At 44.5% G+C, this 20,253-nt stretch overlaps 2 protein-coding genes across 4 annotated transcripts in view; one reads left to right on the top strand and one right to left on the bottom strand.

Moving 5' to 3' along the window:
* Positions 1 to 43: 43 nt before the first annotated feature.
* On the top strand, positions 44 to 3,795 carry rrm1 (ribonucleotide reductase M1 polypeptide). The gene is made up of 4 exons (XM_077723303.1): positions 44 to 249; positions 859 to 2,840; positions 2,957 to 3,145; positions 3,224 to 3,795. The coding sequence occupies exons 1-4, from the start codon at positions 231 to 233 to the stop codon at positions 3,428 to 3,430; spliced, it is 2,397 nt and encodes a 798-aa protein (XP_077579429.1). The 5' UTR covers positions 44 to 230; the 3' UTR covers positions 3,431 to 3,795.
* A 206-nt stretch (positions 3,796 to 4,001) lies between these two features.
* The window catches only part of sipa1l3 (signal-induced proliferation-associated 1 like 3), a 39,641-nt gene continuing 23,389 nt past the window's right edge, over positions 4,002 to 20,253 (bottom strand). For all 3 annotated transcript variants that reach the window (XM_077723298.1, XM_077723299.1, XM_077723300.1), the window contains 21 exons: positions 19,267 to 20,212; positions 18,809 to 18,939; positions 17,001 to 17,189; positions 16,134 to 16,308; positions 15,930 to 16,033; positions 14,624 to 14,781; positions 13,679 to 14,261; positions 12,744 to 12,842; positions 12,496 to 12,671; positions 9,354 to 9,614; positions 9,061 to 9,243; positions 8,840 to 8,964; positions 8,333 to 8,448; positions 7,851 to 8,257; positions 7,270 to 7,494; positions 7,016 to 7,178; positions 6,725 to 6,899; positions 6,515 to 6,664; positions 6,318 to 6,444; positions 5,949 to 6,030; positions 4,002 to 5,820 (listed from right to left, as the gene is read on the bottom strand). In XM_077723298.1, coding sequence (XP_077579424.1) covers positions 5,632 to 5,820; positions 5,949 to 6,030; positions 6,318 to 6,444; positions 6,515 to 6,664; positions 6,725 to 6,899; positions 7,016 to 7,178; positions 7,270 to 7,494; positions 7,851 to 8,257; positions 8,333 to 8,448; positions 8,840 to 8,964; positions 9,061 to 9,243; positions 9,354 to 9,614; positions 12,496 to 12,671; positions 12,744 to 12,842; positions 13,679 to 14,261; positions 14,624 to 14,781; positions 15,930 to 16,033; positions 16,134 to 16,308; positions 17,001 to 17,189; positions 18,809 to 18,939; positions 19,267 to 20,212 — 4,764 coding nt within the window. In that variant the 3' untranslated portion in view covers positions 4,002 to 5,631. The remainder of the gene's footprint in view (positions 5,821 to 5,948; positions 6,031 to 6,317; positions 6,445 to 6,514; positions 6,665 to 6,724; positions 6,900 to 7,015; positions 7,179 to 7,269; positions 7,495 to 7,850; positions 8,258 to 8,332; positions 8,449 to 8,839; positions 8,965 to 9,060; positions 9,244 to 9,353; positions 9,615 to 12,495; positions 12,672 to 12,743; positions 12,843 to 13,678; positions 14,262 to 14,623; positions 14,782 to 15,929; positions 16,034 to 16,133; positions 16,309 to 17,000; positions 17,190 to 18,808; positions 18,940 to 19,266; positions 20,213 to 20,253) is intronic.

Below are 20,253 nucleotides of genomic sequence, written 5' to 3' on the forward strand. Positions count from 1 at the left end.
TAAAGTTTCCTCAATGTCGATTGGCCAAATGCGGAGGCTTGGCCCTGCCTTACACTTCCGTCGCTACAAATTAACGTTAGCGGGAGTTTACTGCGAAAAGGAGCCACTTCTCTGCGCGCTTTTCCTCCGACGAAGACCTCTAGGAATACAGCGGCCGAGTCTGCACTTTAACGCCGTGACAGGTTAACTGTTAGCTGCATTGAGGGTGTACTAAATTAACTAACACCAAGATGCATGTAGTGAAGAGAGGTGAGTGTCAACCGGTTGATTTACATGTTACTGATTAGATTCTACCTCTTTCAATTGTTCTCATATTACATTCTACAAGTCACTATTAATGGTTTGCTGTGGTTTTACCCGTTACTATTAAGCGTTTGTGTCAAAAGAGCCAGTTCACCGGCTACAGTGCAATGTTGTGTAATTTATGTTTATCTGATGGATTAAAGGTAAACGACTACATTCGGTTGAAACGACAAGAGCATAAAAAGTGTCTAAATGACATTACACTCGGGAGTTGGTGTAAAGGTTGCGCTGATTGTCGTTAATTTTGAATTTTCGATTTGGCTTTGTCATATTTGGCGCCAAACGGAACATCAAGTTGCGCATGCGCACGACAACCAAACCACAAGATAGCCTCTTGTGTGTCTCATACCATAATATTCGACATGTTTTACAAATTGAAAGAATATAAAAAACGGGATTTTTTTGTGTGTAAAAAGGTAACAATGGAGAAAAACAAACAAAAGCTAGTATTTTGAGGAAGTGCCCAGTCATTTGATCAATGTTGGTACTATTTTAGCAAATCACTTGTGAGTATCCCATCCTGTATTAATCCATAACGATTGGACTCGGTTTCAGATGGCCGCCAAGAGCGCGTCATGTTCGACAAAATTACCTCAAGAGTCCAGAAGCTGTGCTACGGCCTGAACTCGGACTTCGTAGACCCGGCCCAGATCACCATGAAGGTCATCCAGGGGCTGTACAACGGAGTGACCACGGTGGAGCTGGACACGCTGGCTGCCGAGATCGCCGCCACGCTCACCACCAAGCACCCCGACTACGCTGTCCTGGCGGCGCGCATCGCGGTCTCCAACCTGCACAAAGAGACCAAGAAAGTGTTCAGTGAAGTCATGGAGGACCTGTATGCCTACGTCAACCCGCTCAACGACCGCCACTCCCCCATGATCGCCAAGGAGACGCTGGAGGTGATGCTGGAGCACAAGGACCGCCTCAACTCTGCTATCATCTACGACCGCGACTTCTCCTACAACTTCTTCGGCTTCAAAACACTGGAGCGCTCGTACCTGCTGAAGATCAACGGCAAGGTGGCCGAGCGGCCGCAGCACATGCTGATGCGGGTGGCGGTTGGGATCCACGGGGCCGATGTAGACGCCGCCGTGGAGACTTACAACCTGCTGTCGGAGAGGTGGTTCACGCACGCTTCGCCCACGCTCTTTAACGCCGGCACCAACCGGCCACAGCTGTCCAGCTGCTTCCTGCTGGCCATGAAGGACGACAGCATTGAAGGCATCTACGACACTCTCAAGCAGTGTGCCCTCATCTCCAAGTCGGCCGGCGGCATCGGCGTGGCAGTAGGTTGCATCCGCTCCACCGGCAGCTACATCGCCGGCACCAACGGCAACTCTAACGGCCTTGTGCCCATGCTGCGTGTCTACAACAACACGGCGCGCTACGTGGACCAAGGCGGCAACAAGCGGCCCGGCGCCTTCGCCATCTACCTGGAGCCCTGGCACTTTGACGTCTTCGACTTCCTAGAGCTGAAGAAGAACACTGGCAAGGAGGAGCGGCGCGCCCGCGACCTCTTCTATGCCATGTGGATCCCCGATCTCTTCATGAGGCGCGTGGAGAGCAACCAGGACTGGTCGCTTATGTGCCCCAGCGAGTGCCCGGGCCTGGACGACTGCTGGGGAGAGGAGTTTGAGGCACTCTATGAGCGCTACGAGAAAGAGGGCCGCGTCAAGCGAAAGGTCAAGGCCCAGCAGGTGTGGTATGCCATCATCGAGTCGCAGACAGAGACGGGCACACCGTACATGCTCTACAAGGATGCCTGCAACCGCAAGAGCAACCAGCAAAACCTGGGCACCATCAAGTGCAGCAACCTGTGCACGGAGATTGTGGAGTACACCAGCCACGACGAGGTGGCTGTGTGCAACCTGGCGTCCGTGGCGCTCAACATGTACGTCACGCCCGAACGCACGTACGACTTCAAGAGGCTGGCGGCCGTCACCAAGGTGGTAGTCAAAAACCTCAACAAGATCATCGACATCAACTACTACCCGGTGCCCGAGGCCCGGCGCTCCAACATGCGCCACCGCCCCATTGGCGTCGGCGTCCAAGGACTGGCCGACGCCTTCATCCTCATGCGCCACCCTTTCGAGAGCCCCGAGGCGCAGCTGCTCAACGTGCAGATCTTCGAGACGCTCTACTACGCCGCCCTGGAGGCCAGCTGCGAACTGGCGGCCGAGCTGGGCCCCTACGAGACCTACCCAGGCTCCCCCGTCAGCCGAGGCATCCTCCAGTACGACATGTGGGGGCAGACGCCCACTTCGTTGTGGGATTGGGCGCTCCTCAAGGAGAAGATCGCCAAGCATGGTGTGAGGAACAGCCTGCTGCTGGCACCCATGCCCACTGCCTCCACCGCGCAGATCCTGGGCAACAACGAGTCCATTGAGGCGTACACCAGCAATATCTACACACGCAGGGTGCTCTCTGGGGAGTTCCAGTGTGTCAACCCGCACTTGCTCAAGGATCTCACCGAGAGGGGGCTTTGGGGAGAGGAAATGAAGAACCAGCTCATTGCTAACAATGGATCTGTGCAGGTAGGTCATGAAAGTCAAAGGAGACATTTCTCCAGCATCATACAGAATTTATCATAATACATAATTTGATTGAATTACAAAAATTATATGCTGAGCCTTTTCTCCTCGTCCTTCAGGATATCGCGGAGATCCCTGCCGACCTCAAGCAACTGTACAAAACTGTGTGGGAGATCTCCCAAAAGACAGTGCTGAAAATGGCCGCCGACCGAGGAGCTTACATCGACCAGAGCCAATCGCTCAACATCCACATCGCCGAGCCCAATTACGGCAAACTGACCAGCATGCACTTCTTCGGCTGGAAGCAGGTACGAGTCCAACCCTTTGAAGTCGACCGATCCTATTTGTTTTTAGCTCCTCCCAATTGACTGTCTCTTTTGTTCCAGGGTCTTAAAACAGGCATGTACTACCTGCGAACCAAGCCTGCCGCCAACCCCATTCAGTTCACGCTGAACAAAGAGAAGCTGAAGGAGGCGTCCGCCAGTACCACCACGACGGAGAAAGCCCCAGAGCAGGACGCCATGGAGCGCAACACAGCCGCCATGGTTTGTTCTTTGGAGAACAGAGACGAGTGCCTCATGTGCGGCTCTTGAACGCAACCCCATTTTTGTATATAAGTTATGAGTTGTTTAGGGGCAGATTCCATGACTCTAAAGCCTTTAATGGCAATAGATGTTGAATTCCATGCAAGTTGTGAGGGGCTGGAAGCGATCCCCATTGTAATCAGCATCAATTTTCTGCTTTTGCTAAATACAAGTTATTCTATTTTGAACTGTTTGTGAATGAGTTAAGCTAATAACTTTTGAATCGGTGACAGACAAGTCTTAAGACTTTCTCACTGGAGAACATGGGAATTAAATGTTAGTAAATAAAATGAGTTGCACTTTGTACTTGTAATGTTACATTATTAAATTGTGGACATGTTTTTTTTGTGAAATAAAACATTCTTTGAAATGCACACTTTTACTGTGGGTGCAGTGCTTGTTTTACCTTTTACACAATCACACTTTGCACAAAATGTACAAACATCAGTTCAATTTGATGCCTGTTATTAAAAAAAGTTATTTTGGTACATTTCACTCATTAAGGAAATTTTCTGTCACCTTACAGATGGCTAATTTGAAACATGTGATTTCACCAATGAGTGTCAGGCAAACCCAGACAAAACCTTGAAATAATTTTATTTTTGTATAAAAGGAAAACATAATTTACACTATAAATGTACACTTATTACAGCCCAGAACAACCAGAAGAGGAAAAGTGAAACCGAAAAAAACTACCCTCTCACGTCGTCGTCGCTGCTGTATGCGTCACAACCAAAATAAATTATCAAAACATCTACATAGGAAAATTTTACATTACCATTACTGATTTGTTCAACGTAGATCACTGTAGGCTTTAAATAGCTTATATATATATAATAAAACAACCAATTATATATATAAAAAAAAAACATTTTTACATGGAAAAATAAGACTCGCATACATCTGAACAAAAGAAATAAAGGAGCGACTTATTGTCGTAAAGAGCTTAAAAAGAAAAGGAACTCAAGTCAATTTTACAAAGTAAGTGTTATTGGGCTTTTCCCAAATGGTATAGCGAGCCAATTCAGGTTGCCTTAACTTAAAATTCAGAGCCCATTTCTGCATTCTGCCTTACTACACCATCAAAAATCATTCCAAGTAAAACAGCAAACTAAAACATGATTTCTTAACAGAAATCGCATTAAAGGGACATTTTTTTTCAACAGTACCTTGTTCTGTAGTATTTAGGTCCAGCATCATGAGGAACCTGAGCTGAGTATTGAAAAGTTCCAGTCACTGCAAAAAGTTTTCTCAGAATTAGTAAAAAGTACTGGTAGCTGCAAAGCACAAACTGTTTTTTCAGTATGAAAAAATAGATCAGTATTTTATAAACGTAGTTCTTTTTTTCACAGATGAAAGGGGGGTCATTTTGTCTCCCACAAGTACAGTAAAGCACATTTGAGATTTTTTTCCTGTTACAAAGTGTACAAATAGCTTGTAATTCTGGGAAGAAAATATATACTTTTTGGGATAAAGTATGGAGATATTTAGTTGGCTGAGCAAAGTTTAGCTTTATATCAGGAGGAACTAGTCACTAGCATAGGTTGTGTGAGCACAAATATTAAAAATATGGGCATTAGCACGAGCTAGTTCGCCAATAAAAGAGTGATAGTAGCAAGAAAAAACACTGATTAGATGTGTCTAATTACCATTTTAAGCATAAAAATGCAAAAAAAATCTACCTTGATCTTGGTTTATACTGGTTCAATGAAAGAAATGCTAACGCACTAGCTAGCTAGCAAAACATGCTAGCAGGTGCACTTAATTGTGCAGCTGTCTGTAAAAAAAAGCTCACTACCGCCGCCTAAAGGAATTATGCGTACATTACCAATGCCAATATCTTCAGTACCAAAGTTAGTACTCCTTGTAAATCAGGAGTATGCTGTAAACGTGTTTTTCACTTAGTCAAAGTCTTTTGACTCACTTGTAGACCAACAAATATGAGAAGAATGTAGCTCGTAGGCGTCTGATCTACAGTACTTAAGACTATGTAGGGCTTCTCGTGCATTATGGGATATGTAGTTTACTGTGTTTTTGTTTTCTTTTTGGCTTATTGGCTTGCAGGGACAGTGTTTAGGCCTCTCCAGGTGATTCAAACAGTCTTCTCTATAGTACAAACCATACATCTCTGACTTAGAAAAATATAAAGGGCTCAGAAGAGGGCTGGGTTTTCCAGATTCCAGTTTTAAGGCAGTCCAGTTCAGTCACATTTACTCCCTCTTGGGCGGAGCTTGGAGAGCGGGGGAGTGGTCAGCATCGTCGTCCTCGTCCCGTTGGCCGAAGAGTCGGTTGAACTTGCGCAGCTGCTCGCTGGCCGTTACGCTCTCCTCTTGCAGCCGTTGGTTGTTTTCACGCAGGTTGGCCATCTCAGCCATTAGAGCAACCTTGTCGTGCTTTTCCTGAATGACCAATCACAGTCAATCATTCTTTGGCTTGACATCAATTACTACATTTATGGCCTAAAAGTATGGATGTTGAGTTTTCATGCACATTAATAGTTTTCTAATTAAAAGTTGGATTCACTCACTTTCTCCAGGTCATTGTTGAGCTGTTTTAACATCACCTCCAGGTTGTGGAGACGCCCAGACAAGTCGTTTGGCACCTCCTCACTGTAGTAAAGCAAAAAATAAAAATATGGAAGGACATTATATAGAGTAGGGTGTCCAAATTGTGGCACAGGGCTGAGCGTTCATTGGCCCACAACAAATTATGCTATAATGTAATATAGCCACACAAGAAGGTGGAGTTCAGCCTACATTCAATTGCATATATTTATATATATGAAACTTTGTTTTTGCAGTATCTTCATAATTCAAATTATATTTGTAGCATTTAACTCATTCCTTGCTATTGTACAAGCATCAACAAGTGTGGGTTGTCCAGATATGTCACTCACCTGCTGAAAGTGGGTGTGGTCCTCGGTGTCTGCGGAGTAGGAAACTGCACAGGACTGCCAGCTGGCCTCATGTCCACGCCGCCTCCTCGCGTCTCAGTGAGTGAGAAGAGCGAAACGGCTCTTTGAGCTGGCGGCAAAAAATACACTTGTTTAAACTAAACGTCGTCAGCCAGTTGTCACGTACGTCAATCCTTCACCTTCGTAGACTTTGGCGGCATTGACCAGGCTGGACCATTCCAGTCCACAGGCCGTGTCAGGCAAGGGCATGAGTCCGGGGTCCAGCCTCCTCAGCGGGGGTACTTTGTCTCTCACCTCAGTGAGGGACAGTTCTGATGCCGACAGCGGGGCTAGGGTGAGAAACTTTGCCGTGAGTCTGGAGCTCAAGTGGCGCGGTGGCATCAACTCACTTTTTTTGGGTTGCGAGTGGTTGGATGAGCCGGAGTGCTTGCGCGTGGGAAGAGTGCAGGTGAAGAGCATCTCCACGGGGGCCGACTGGTTTTCCGAGTTGGCGAAGCTGGCGTCTCTGCGGCCGCTGCATAGCGACTCGTCGGAAAAGGTTCGCTGCAGTGTACGCCGGGGAGACTGTGATTTGAACAAAATGATTTTTTTAAAAAGTTTTATTCTTTGGTTCCTTTTAGCCAGTCATTTAGTCTTGCCGACTGTTTTAAGACATTTTCAAATGTGCGCATTTTTCTCACCGGATCTCGTTGAGGAGACTCTCCAGGGTTGTCCATAATGATGAGTTTCTTCAAATCATCTTCAATGGTGCTTTTGTACGTCCGCCGTGGAGATCGCAGGTCTCTCAGCGACGCTCGCAGTCGTGGTTGCCCAAACACATTCTTTGAATTGATGTCAACCTGACTGGAAATGACCACACCCAAATGTGGACTGTTAAGAATTCATCCACAGCGTCTTTGAGTCTACTGTTAAAATTTTCTGATAGTAAACATACGTTTTGTTGTTGCTGGAGCCAGAAGAGGTCTTCACATTGGATGGCGACGAGCCCAAGTCTTCGGGCAGCAAGGCGGTTGGTCTGCTCTTTCCGTAAAAGGCTTTGGGGGCAGAGCTTGACAGAGTGTTGGAGATCAGGTGGGCCGAAGCGGGTGTGGTGGTAGAAGCGCGAACAGGACGCGCTTTGTCCATAGTGGGGGTCTTGTAACCCTGAGGTGTGTAAGCTCTGCAACACACAAAAGTTTAATAGAAATGTTTGGTCAGAGTTTAAAAATAAAATGTGCTGACAGTTGTTCATGAAAAAAAATAATATTTCAATTGACTGCTCCACGAGCATCAACGACCACAAAATGTTATTTTTTCTGTTTTACAGTGCCATTTTGAGCCAATTTATGATTTTCTTCAGTGCAAAAAAACACTATCATCTTTAAATGTATGACATGGAATTACAGCATCCCATTAAACATGACAAGGTTACCCCCAGTGTTTTATAAGACTGGCGGGCCATGAGAATTTTCTTGCAAGTTTTCTGAATACTTCATTTTTTTGCACAAGTATGCGATAAAAGAACTCTCTTCTTACCTTGGCTTGAAAGTATCCATTTTTTCAGTGCTGGATCCCGGAGGCGGAAATGTCCGGGTGTGAAAACCTTTGCTCTGATTAACCGCGGCTGAAATTCCGGGCGAAGACTCTCTTCTCTTGGCGTCGCCCCCTCGGCCGCTCACCACGACGGCGGCGTGCGAGAGCTTGAGAGGCTGGCCGGCGGAGACGTGGCGACTGTTGTAGTGGGCCGGCGCGTCGATACCGCTGTCGTTGGAGCCGCCTTTGTTGAGTAGGTCCGCGTCGGGCTCGACCGGGTCGGCCGGAAAACCGCTGTCCCCTCGATCGCCGACGGGGCCTCCGTCGAACCAGCGCTCGTCGCTGTGGTTACTGGAAGCGTTGCTGGACAAGGTGTTGCTGCTGGAGTGGCTGGAATATTGAGCCTCGCCCTGTAGAACAGGGAGAAGACAAGAGTTGGCGTCGGGAATTCGACTGAGTGATGAGAGCTGATGCTGAATTCAAACCTTTGAGTGTCTGTTTGGAGAATCTTTGCCTGGAACATCTTGTCGTAGCCTTCTCTGGCCTGCTCCTCCAGCAGGCTGCACCCTGGATGAAGATGCCGGAACATGCCAGAGGGGTTCTACATGTAAAGCACAGAGAAAAAAATGTTACCTCAGTAAAGGCTTAGTTTGACTAAATTCATAGGACTGTGAGAATAAATGTGTTTTGTTTTGATGGTTATTTTTTGTAAACATTTCACATAATACAGGAAAGTCTGACAACTATTAGTATTACATCAAAATGTTGTAAAATGGCTGATTTTGTGGTGGACAACAAAATGAAATCTAAAAACATTATGCTCAATTTCATTAGAATCAGTTGAAAATACAACATTAATAATACCTTTATTATGTTGCCCCACTTTTCAATTAATATTTTAAGAATCAAGACATAACATGAACATAAAGGCTTGATATATTAAAGAATTGTTCCATACATGCAGAACCTAAACAACTTGAGGTGCAACGTACCAGTTTTGCAACGCTCCATGGTACTCTCCTGACTGGTGAAGCCCGAAGACAACTCTCCGCTGGAAATAATGTCCATGCTTAGGTGCGGCTCGTAGGAGAGCAGAGGACGCTGTCCGTTTCCGTACCTGCCAAGAGTAGAGCTACAGGATGAGCAAGATCACTACATTGATACATTGATTATTCTGAGTTTAACATGCACTTGGACTAAATCACAGACTCACCTTTCAGGTGTAGGTTTATAACGCACAAAGGGCCCAGGTGTAATTGCGGGTGGCCCGATAGTAGAGAGCCCTACCAGGCCCGAGGAAGGCGACGAGAAGCTGGCTGAGGGGTTTCTATAGGGCAAAATACGGTCGCACCCTGCGGGAGAAATGCTGTAGTGGTTCTCCGGGTAGCTGACCGGCCTGAGCACACACACATAAAAAAGCAGAGATGTTTACAAACCAAATGTGGGTTAATTCTCATGTCAAAATGATTCTTGTTGCCTATTTTTTGTAATCAAAATCTCACTAACCTCTTGGAGTTGAAGTGTTGAGGCTCTCTATAGGGAACTGGCACTAAGGTCTTGTGTGAGGAACGCAGTGGTGGAGGTGGTGGTGGTGGGGGGCACATGGGGGCCCACCGTTGTGGATTGGGGGTACCGTGTAACCCCTGAGGCACCGGCGGGCTGTCCCAGCGCCAACCCGGGCGTGGGGAGGGTCGATAGCCTCCGGCTAAAGGCTCAGCTTCCGCCTTCTGCTCCATGGTCTTCATCTCGTACTCTTCCGTGCAGCCCCTAAAATGATTTGCAAACACAGCAACTCATTCATGAGCTTTACACTTCAACCTGTTTTTATTCAGACCGCAGCTGCATATGAAAAATGGAGTGCTGTATTTTGTAGAAAACAGCAGAAATACAACAGTGGCCACTAATGAGCTCCCCTGACACTGACAGGAGCAAAATGAGAGGATAGGAAAGTGATTATTGGCACAACAGGACTTCATCTCGCCTACTGAGGGACGGTGGTCAAGTATGCGTGTGAATTGTGCTCCGAGCGGATGAAAAAGCTCTTCACGCGGGGCCTCTATCAAGGCAACAGATTTCTACTTGATTTGTACACGGTCACAGTGAGATTAGTGCAGTATTTATCAAACATTTGATTAAGACTTCAAATGGAAAGTAGTGCGTGTTCTCGTCAGTAATTGGAAACTCATTGACAGATCTTCATTTAATTCTAGTGTTTAAAAAATACCAAGTCCTTGTGTGTTTCATCTTTAAAAAATATTTTAAAAGTAGATATGCTTCATCTGTGAATACACAATAAAAATGTGTAACTTTATTAACGCATGGGCCAAAAAATAGCAAATTAGTAATGTTATTTTTATGTGTATATTGGAACACATAGGAGGCTAACAATGAGATAAAAACATTTTTTGCAGTAATGAAAATGCCTCTTCTTACATAATTCTGCATAGACTAATCCAAATTTGATTGTAGTTTTTCTGTTTAGACATGTTTTGGGGGGTGTGGGGGTTGCAAAATAGCACAATAATATCTGTTATATCATTTTATAGTCAACTGCAGAATTGTGCCTAGATATGAGTGTTCACATGAGTGGTTGCCCTCTTTGTGCCCTGCAATTGGCCGGCATTCAATTAAGGGTGGAGATGAGCATTACGGAAAATGAATAAATATGTTACATCCGTAATCTGTCGGTTTTACACTGCCCTCACGTGGTCACGGCCGACAAATGATATTTAGAAGCATAAACATTAAAGAGGGAATTACATTATTTTCAAATGTATTGAGCCAAGATATTGGTGTACATTTTGTTAGGCTAAAGATTGATATTTTGGTCATCACACTGAATTTTTTTCCATTGTGTTTTAACAGGCGTAGTTCATTTTTAGGATGGAATACACTCATACACCAAAAAAAAATAAACAGTTTCTAAAATCAAGTAACAGCTAGTCATATATGGCAGAACAAAAGGTTAATAAAAGAAAAATATATGCCACCAATTGACTGTTAACCAAGACTTAATGGAAATGTCATTTTTGTTTGGATATTTTCCCAACATGTTGACATGCTCTCTCTCTCTATTACAGATAATCATACAATTAGAAAAAATCCCTTCTTCATTCACAACATCTGTATTTAAACAAATAACTATTTAGACTTTTGACATGCATCATGCAAATAAAAAGAAAAATGACACATGCATGGTTCTACATGGAAACCCAATGACTTGTAGCATTTCCCTTTGTCAAAAGTAGTCAGTCGGTACATACCCAACCAAAGCGCCTACACCCGCACGCACCACCGTGGGTCTCTCCTTCCCACACGGCTGGCGCTCCCCCAACGTGTTGTGCGTAAGCTCAAAAGCAGCGCGGCCATTTATCTATCCCACCTTCTCTTCCGCCGTTTCCGTTAGTCTCAGAACGTCTCCCGCTCTCTTCTCTATCTCCATTCCGCCCACTCCCTTTCACCCTTCGCTCGCTCGGTACTGTTGAGACACGTTGTCTTTCTGTCTCCGGCCCCGCCTTCCTCTTGCTCCATCCCTCCCTCTTTTCCCACAAAGCATTTTTAATTCATCGCATCCACTCGCCGGTCGGTATTCTTTATTTTTAGTTGCCTTTGGGAAATTTCCCCCCCCCTCCCCGTCCCTCCATCCTGCGGCTGGCGGGCTTTAATCTCATGCAATCGGCTTGCCCGCCACATAAAGCCAAACGAGCGGGAGAAGAGCGAGAGGAAGAGTGAAACACAAGCCTTAATTACTAGCTGTACCAATGCCACAAAGTGCGTGCGTGAGGGCTAAAGGTTGAAAATGCAGTATAATTTAGCAGTCTTTAACATCCAAGCCATGTGACCACAATAGACGTATTCAAGCTTCTCCTTCAAACACGCGGGCATGCTCATGCAAGCCGTTACTTCAACCTGCAACCACTTAACAACATCAAGTGACATTTTTCATTACCGCCAAGGCCGTACTAAATGCGGAGTATAAGAAGGAAAGGTGGTGGAAGCAAGGATTTGAAGGAAATAGCATGCTCGTTGGTAGGACAAATAGAATTAGGTGAAAGAATAAAGAAGAAAAACAATAGTTAAAATTGATTCCAAATGCTATCTTTTGTTTTCCTGCTTTTCTAGTTTGTGCCTGTTTGTTGGCTTCCTCTTTTCGCACCCTCCCACACAAAAATGCTGCCCACCATCTCAGCCGTGCTTTTGTGCATTTGTGACTAGAGGAAAGGAATTGGGCTGAATGGCATTGAAAATTGTTGCGAAAAATCCTTTTTGTCGTTTTCCCAGAAGGAAATGGAAAAAAATGGTAAGGAGTGTGACGATGCATCGAATTGAAACCATTAGTTTAAGCAAAATCGAAATCCCTCAAAATGCAATATATCCCTCGACATCGTCCAATTTTAGACATGCCAGTTTGACTAAAAGGCTGTTTTTCCATTTAAATCTCTGAAATCAGTCTGCTAAAAAATTAACAAAAAACATCAAGTCGCAGTCACCTGATTAAGAGCAACCAATTTCAAATCTGTGGCTAACCAAAAAAGGTAAACAAAGAGTATAGTGAAACGCATGATAGTGAAATATCATTGCCGGCAACGCCCCCAATATTAGCCAATCAGCAATGTAAGAAAAAATGGCAAATGTGCACTTTACTCACCTCCGCGGCCCGCCTTCTTCGTACGGTGGGATGATGACCACTTTGACCGTGACCGACGTCCTGAGCAGGTCGATCATCTGCTCGTGAGTCAGAGTCACGGCGGCGACCTTGCAGATCTCCACGAGGCGACTGCCTTGCCTTAGGCCCGCCTGCCAGGCAAAGCCATATTCCTCCACCTACAGGGCAACGCCATTTGGGGTCAGCCCAATGGAAAATGCAAATTCACCTTGGCGTAGGCTAAAATGTACCTCGGCCACGGTGCCGTCCAGGCGCACGTGGAAGCCAAGTTGTCCCAAGCCATTTCTCCTCAGCGTCATATCCACCGTCTCGCATCCGACCGTCAGCGACTGAAAAGTGCAAGAGGACACACATCATTCCAATGAGAAAATGATAATACTGGACATTTGAATTACAGTTGATTTGAGATATTTTACACTTTCGCTCTATGCTTAGCGGCTTTTCATAATCAGTCACTGGATCGCCATGTATTTGCTACTTGTGGAAAGATTAACTTGTTCTGTTTATTTTTCATGCAGTTTTTTTTGGGTGCTGCAGGATTAGGACTCTATAAAATCTCCTTTTCGGACCATTTAATTCATCAAATGTCATGAGATTATAGTAAATGGAAATGGCCCCTCATTAGAGCCAGTTGCACCATTGCGCAACTTCACATAATCACACCCTGGGCTATTAGTTCCTTTTTTTAAATGATCGTTGGATTTATGTTAATTAACTACTTTAGATGAACGATTATGCAAAATAAAATAATTAATAACACGGGGACAGACAAATAGCAATTTGCAAGGAGGAAAAAAATATCTAAAAAACCCCTCTAAAATTCCCCATAGCATTTAAATCCAAAATTGTTTTATTGTTTTATTATAATATCATTTAGATTTTACTTATAATTCTAATGAAAATCTTAATGACTTTTCAGTGAGAATTTTCAAATTTTCACAAGTTAACTATTTTTATTAAAACGATTAGAGTTAAATTTTAATTTGTTTTAGATGTCCACGCCAGTCCTAAGCTTAATAGCAATTATATATTATTATTACCATAACAACTTTTTTCTCACTTTAATTGGGAGGACCAGATTGACAATATAATACAATATTTAGTTCCCTGACAGACAAAAAGCCCAAATTGTGATCCAGCCCACATTCACAGGAATATCGCTCACCTTCAAGCGCTGCACAATTTCCCTGATGTCCTGCGCACAACCATCGGGCAGCCGCACTGCAATATGGTCGCCCCTTCCATAGAAAATCTTCAAGGCCAATCGCTCAGCGGTCCAGCCAATCACATCGGCGCAAAAGCAATTGAACACCACCTCTTTGGTAGAACAGTCCACCAGGAGGACGTATTCGGCCGAAAATCCCAAGGCGCAGGGGAGCTCGGCGCCTCCCCCGCTAAAGTCCTGAGCCAGGACCCTCCAGGCCACGGCCCCGGCGGCCCCCAGCTCGGCCGTCTCTCGTGCTTTCAATCGCTCGCGTTTCTTCGACGCTAAGGAGATGAGGTTGTTAAGTTTTCCGGCAGAGTCCATGGGAGTGCTGCTGATGTAGTTCTCCGCCAAGTCGCGCAGGTATTCCTGTCTCGTCCGTGTGGCCATGGTGTGAAATTTCTCCGATTTGTGCGCCGCGTTTTCCGCGTTGATGATTTTGGCCAGCAGGAAATTCCGAAAAGTGTCCGAGTCGCGGAAGGCGACGCTGCTTGGGATGGGGGGGCCGAAAGGAGGCACGTCCTTCATTCTTGTGACGGCGACGCTGGGGGTTAAAGTCAAAAGGGCGAGTAATCATCATAGTACTTTTAGTCAAATTTCCATGTTTTTTATCAGTTATCATGAACTATTGACGGTGATAGACATGCAAAAGTTGCTCTAGAAAAAGAATTCTTCACCCAGTAATTGTCATTTTACCACTTAAAAACACTCAAACTAAAGAAGCACATTAACAACCTTCAAACTGTTCTAACAACTTTTATGTTTGTTCATAAATTAACTCATTGGCTAGTATTAAAGGTGATAAATATCCCATCAATTTTGATGGTGATCATCAGCACTTGTGTTTCAACATTGGATTTTTTTGCCAAATAAAAGAAATCATTATTATGTTATCGGACTATTTACCTGTAGCAGGTGTTTTCCGAGCAGGGGTTGTGCACACGGACAATGACAAAAACATGTTGAAAGTGTGAGCGGATGCTCTGAGGGGTGAATGGCAACGCTCCGGGCTCCTGAAAGATGATGGTGACAATGTCGTTGCCAATGTGCCTCTTCCTTAGAAGCTGGGCAGAAGAGTGGAGAATAAAGATGAGAAAGATGCAACCAAATCTAGCGTATTTACACAAGCAAATTCGAAATAGGAGATGAATCTCCTCATAACAGCTCTTTATGTAATTTGTTTGGCACTTTCTGGGGGAGCCATTTGTCTCTAGTCGCTTGATTATGGGACACGATTCAATGTTCAGTGTTTGTGGAAGTGGTGTTTTGGCAAGTCTCTTTTCATGATGGCAGTGTAAAAGTATGAATTATGTAATGCAGATAACAGTTTGTATGAAGACATACACACTAGGGGGAATCCTTTACAAAGCCAAAGACAATGATTGCATTTTGTGTCTGTTTCATGGATTATATTTATTTTTTCAGGTTAATTGTGACATTTTGGTCTGATTTTCACAATTCTTCAGCCACGGATGATCATTGTAACATGTTATGTGCTACCACCTAGAGGTCGGATGAAGGAAAGTGTGTATTCTACTGCACTGTGGAAGCCTCTGGATGGAGATATTGTGCCATTTATTGGGGTCGACAACATCGTTTAAGTTGAATGGAAGCAATCTAAATGTCCTCTGAAATTTGAAGTTGGGATGTTTCATTAAAATTTAGTTTCAATCATTAAATGTTGAAGCAGCAAAGTATTTGTATGATATTATATATCAAACTGAATGCGTAAACGGATGGCATTGAACGTTATTTACTCACTTAAGGATACAATTAGATCTATAATTCATAGTCACCTCACTAAAATTCATTTAGTTATACATTTTAAAATTCAAATCCTATTGGGACTTATTAACAAAAAGTGACGAAGGAGAAGTCATCAATTTATGGGATTTGACAGAGATGACAGAAGGAATGGTCTGAAGAGAAAGCCTATTTTTGTTCTGTACATTCACCCCATGTGAGATTGACATTGAACACTATGTAATACAATAAAAATAGCGAAACACGATGAATATTTTCTTAGCCGAAGGCGTAACCACATGCAGACCAAGTGGAATAGCTCCAAAAAAAAATACAGAGAACCAAATCCAATGTGGATCAATTTCATAACACTTAGCATGAAAATGCCTAGTCAAATAGCTCAAATAATTCAATGGCAAAGAAGATTAAAGCCACATTGTTTATACATTGACACAATCTCAACTCTTACCTGCTGTGGATTGTTTGGCATGTATGGCAGCATGGTGGATATATGGAACATAACTTCATAGCCCTGGTAGACAGTGTACAAGGAGTGGGTGCCAGTGGAGTCCGCTAAAAAAAAACACAAAATCAATTCTTTAGCATTTCCTTATTCTATCAAGTGTACCCTTACTGGGTTTAGTGTCTTCATTATTTTTGGGGGGCTACTCACTCTTTGTGTCAAGCTGTGCGGCGTATTTGCTGAAACCTTTGAGCAGCACCTGCTCGCCCAGCAGCTCCAGGAAAGCCGAGAAGGCGGGCGACGCCTCCTCGTTGTTGTACATCTCCTCCTCGGTGCTCTGGCCGGCACGGCACAGAAGAACACCCACCTTGTGCTTCTGACTTAACTAGGAAGCCACACAAAAGCACCAAGTTAGCACTAACGCGGAAAACAAAGCATCTAAAAGCATAGAATTAATACGTGTGCACTTAAGGGAAAGCATTGGATATGACATTAATCCTATTCAATGACACTTTGCCATTCCTCTCCTTGTTTATCAGCCTGGCAATAAGATTAACCGTTTTAAAGGAGGATAAAAAATGTTTTACCGTGAGCAATGATGTCTATTTGTATTTAATCTGTTGCTATAAGAGAGCAGCATAGTTTCTATATAGTATTTAAATTAACCCCATATAGCAGACTCATTTAACCCATGATATTTAGTTTATTTAGTCACTTAACTCCAACTGGGTGTGGCAATAAAAAGTCTGAACTTTTTTTTTTTTTAGTTAAGTCAAAGCAGTTGTGCGTCAAAACTTGTTTTTGGACAAGCTCTTAATTTAGATTATGTGTACCACAAGGTACGACTGTGTGCGTACATTTGGATAGGCTTGTATTATTATGGATACTTATGATATTATGTATACTTAAGATAAACACACCACACCCTGAGGAATTCAGTTCAGCCCCAAATTCATACTTTACACTTGAGTTAAAAAGGCTTATGACCGAACAACTGTTTCCAATGTGTTTAGTATACATTTTAGATCAGTTAAAGTTGTGACAAGTATAGCATTTCCAAATATACAGTTTACCAACCCCTTGCTCATCCAGTTTAAGAAGCTGCTCCGTGACCTTAGGCGTACCGACCGCGAGCCTCAAACAGGACACGCTGAGTTCAGGGACCACCTGCTCCAGAACCTCCTTGAGGGGCAGGCCTCGAACCGTACCGTGCCGGCCCGTCGATGCAACGGCGTCCTCCAAGATGGACCCTCGTAGTGTCACCAGCTGTGTGCGGAGGAAGCATACAGGAAATTACGCTGCATATTTGAATTTTTTTTCTTATCACACTTGGAAGGAAAAGCTGTAAGGACAAGGGCAAATGATGTGATAACATCAAAATATTTTTTCCGTGAAAACATTTCCTTATCATAAAAGATGTATGTAATAGATTAAGGGCTTTAGAGAAAATGGGGAAAAATATTTTGAATTTGTCATTTAATTAAAAAAGATCGATATCAAAAGGGGAAACAGTGAGCTTGATGCATTACAAAATGTACTGTTAAATCTATTATATTAAACTAAAAAATATATTTAAGTGGTAGTAAATGTTAAATTTCCAATTGATGCATTTGCTATTACGTATAGATTAAAATTGTGAAAAAATGCATACTAGGATCCGTTTTGAGGAAAAATCTTCATGATTTTGATGCAAGAAAGTTGATACAAAACCAATCTGCCCATTATTGGTTTTCTTCCAGGCAAGCAAAAAAATATTGAAATACTAAAATCTCACTGGCGATGCAATCAACTATTTGCTTTCATTTTGATGGATTACAGTGACACGCAAGCTTGAACCGAAATGTGTGAAGGCAATCGAAATCTAACATGTTATATAACTAGGATTGCCTTATCGATCCCTAACAGGTTATGCAGCAGCTCCAGGCTTGAGCCCCGAAAAGAACATATGATAAGTAGCCTGCCAGTTTGAAGTGAGATGACGGATGGCCTAACAACTGCGAATCTGAGAGCGACATTTTTCTTCTCGGTCACACATTTGCAGCAGGATTTTTGGAAGATTGTTTTTATTTTTTTTTAAATCCTCCAGCTGTATTCTTAATTAATACTTCACACAGATTCGGGGCGGTTCTCCGGTGAAGGAAATTGACCTGCTTAAACCCATTAAGGCTTTAAAAAACCCTGTATAAATTACAGTTTGAGGGCAGAGTTTCTGCTCCCCGACACATGGAAACTCAAACACATGTTCTTGAAATATATACCGCCAGTTCGCTCATATTAGCATCTGGTACTTAGTTTAGAAGGCTGTAGACGGATGATCGTTTGAAAGTGGGAGTTAGCCAGGGCGAAAAATAAAAGGAAATCTGCCCACCTTGCTGTGTTAGCTCTGCTGTGCTGAGAATTTAATGGAGGACTAAAAACGGATGGATGTTTGAGAGCAGCTGCGCCTCCAGTCGGAGAGAATGACGTCTGCAATCTATCTCTTTTTTTTTGTGAGCAGTCTGTGTGTGTGTGTGTGGGAACAGCGGGCCTCGCGGCCACTGCAGCTCTGTGAACTCAGACGGCGAAGCGGCTCTATTGTTGTAGCGGCGCTAAGGTGATGAGGGCAGGCAGCCATGTAATCCAGCTAAGAACAATAGAACAGCAGCCCTACCGACAACGTACGGTTCGTTGGAGTGAATGTGACACAGTTCGACAGGTGGTTTAGAAAAGCAACACCGCAAAAGAACACAAGGATTACAGAATATGTAATGAGGTGAGCAAACCCCCCCCCCCCCATCTTATTTGTTTGTCCAACGCCGACAGTGATTTGGATGGCGTGGCCCAATTTTGGGGTAAACTCAGACCCACCTGCAGCAGAAAAAATGGAAAGCGGGGATGACACATACCTCACTGGTTCTCACAATCAGCCGGTACAGATACTGGTCCTTCAGGTCTTTGGTGTCGTCTAGTTTCTCCCTACGTATGCTGACCGCGACAGGTCCCAGCTTTTCATCGGTACCAAAATAGTTTGCGTGTTCTGGAGGAGAACAAAGAAGATTAGTATATTAATTATCATAAAAAACCTGCTGTATTGTTCTGGATCACATGTATCAAAGTGGCGGCCCGGGGGCCAAATCTGGCCCGCCAGATCATTTTGTGTGGCCTGGGAAAGTAAATCATGAGTGTCGACTTTCTGTTTTAGGATCAAATTAAAATAAAGAGTATAGATGTATATTACATTTCCTGATTTTCCCCCTTTTAAATCAATAATTGTAATTTTTTATCCCATTTTTTCTGTGTTAACAACATTATCAAGCCAGTCAAATTTCATCAGTAAGCCCAGAGATGGATTTCTGCACCCTACCTTTCCCATGGAAGTAATCTCTGTAGTACCCGGCCCCCAGGTCAACGTGCTCTATGCTGTACTCTTTGAGTCTTTCCAATCTTGTGACCTGTTGTTCGATGGGCATCTCCAGAACAGAGACGCTGGCATTACTTCTCCTCAACCAACCCCTCACTACGTCTCCCCCTCCTCCTCGGTCTGCCGAGGAGCTGAGGAAGCTGATGTTACGTTCTCCGTGTCCCCCCGTCTCGTTGATAAAGTGAGGGCAGGTGAGCAGCAGTGGGCTTGAGCTATGGGATGCTGGAGGAATATCCGTAGGGACCGTGGGCATAGAGGGTGCGCTTGTGCTTGAAACGGAGGCAAGAGTTAAATCCTCTATGCTGGCATATACTGGTTCATTCCCCCCACCCAGGGGCAAAGACTTGGACGCGGACATGGACACGGAGGCGGCGGATGCCCCCGTGGCAGTGTTCCTCCTCTGGGTCACGTATACCCGTTGAGCGGCGGCCTCGTGGAGATCAAACAGAATACTCTGCGCGTCGTAGTGGACAAAGCTTTTCGAGCAAACCCATGCTTTGTACGGGACGTCCGATTCGCCCGTGTCCCCTTTTCCTCCGTCTTGCTCCGCTCGACCGGCCCCTCGGAGTTTGCGGAAGAGCGACGAAGTCCCCATCGATGACTCTGTGCCGCCGCTTTTTTTTCTGACGCGCTCGCTTCCGTCTTTTCTCCGTTCGTCGCCGCTTAGCGTGGAACCGGGCGAAGGGGCGCCGCTGGGTTGGGAGTCCTTTGTACGTAGCAGCTCTTTGAGTCGCGAGGGCGCTGCACTACGCTGGTCGGGTCTTTCCTGATGGAACTGGGACAGCATGTCGAAAAAGCTTTGCTCGGGGATCCCCTGGATGTCAATGGAGGAGGTGCTGCCGTATTCTCTGAACAAGGTCCCCATTGCTCCTGCACCACGTACGTCCACCTTGCAATAGAAACCAGGAATTAATTCAGGGGTCCACTCTT

Source organism: Stigmatopora nigra, chromosome 8, assembly GCF_051989575.1.
Source record: "Stigmatopora nigra isolate UIUO_SnigA chromosome 8, RoL_Snig_1.1, whole genome shotgun sequence".
In the NCBI taxonomy this organism is placed as follows: domain Eukaryota; kingdom Metazoa; phylum Chordata; class Actinopteri; order Syngnathiformes; family Syngnathidae; genus Stigmatopora; species Stigmatopora nigra.

Excerpts from the sequence above, each read along its gene's own strand:
- rrm1 (XM_077723303.1), top strand. Across the intron at positions 2,841-2,956 it reads CTAACAATGGATCTGTGCAG|GATATCGCGGAGATCCCTGC; the intron begins GTAGGTCATGAA and ends CTCGTCCTTCAG. Across the intron at positions 3,146-3,223 it reads ACTTCTTCGGCTGGAAGCAG|GGTCTTAAAACAGGCATGTA; the intron begins GTACGAGTCCAA and ends CTTTTGTTCCAG.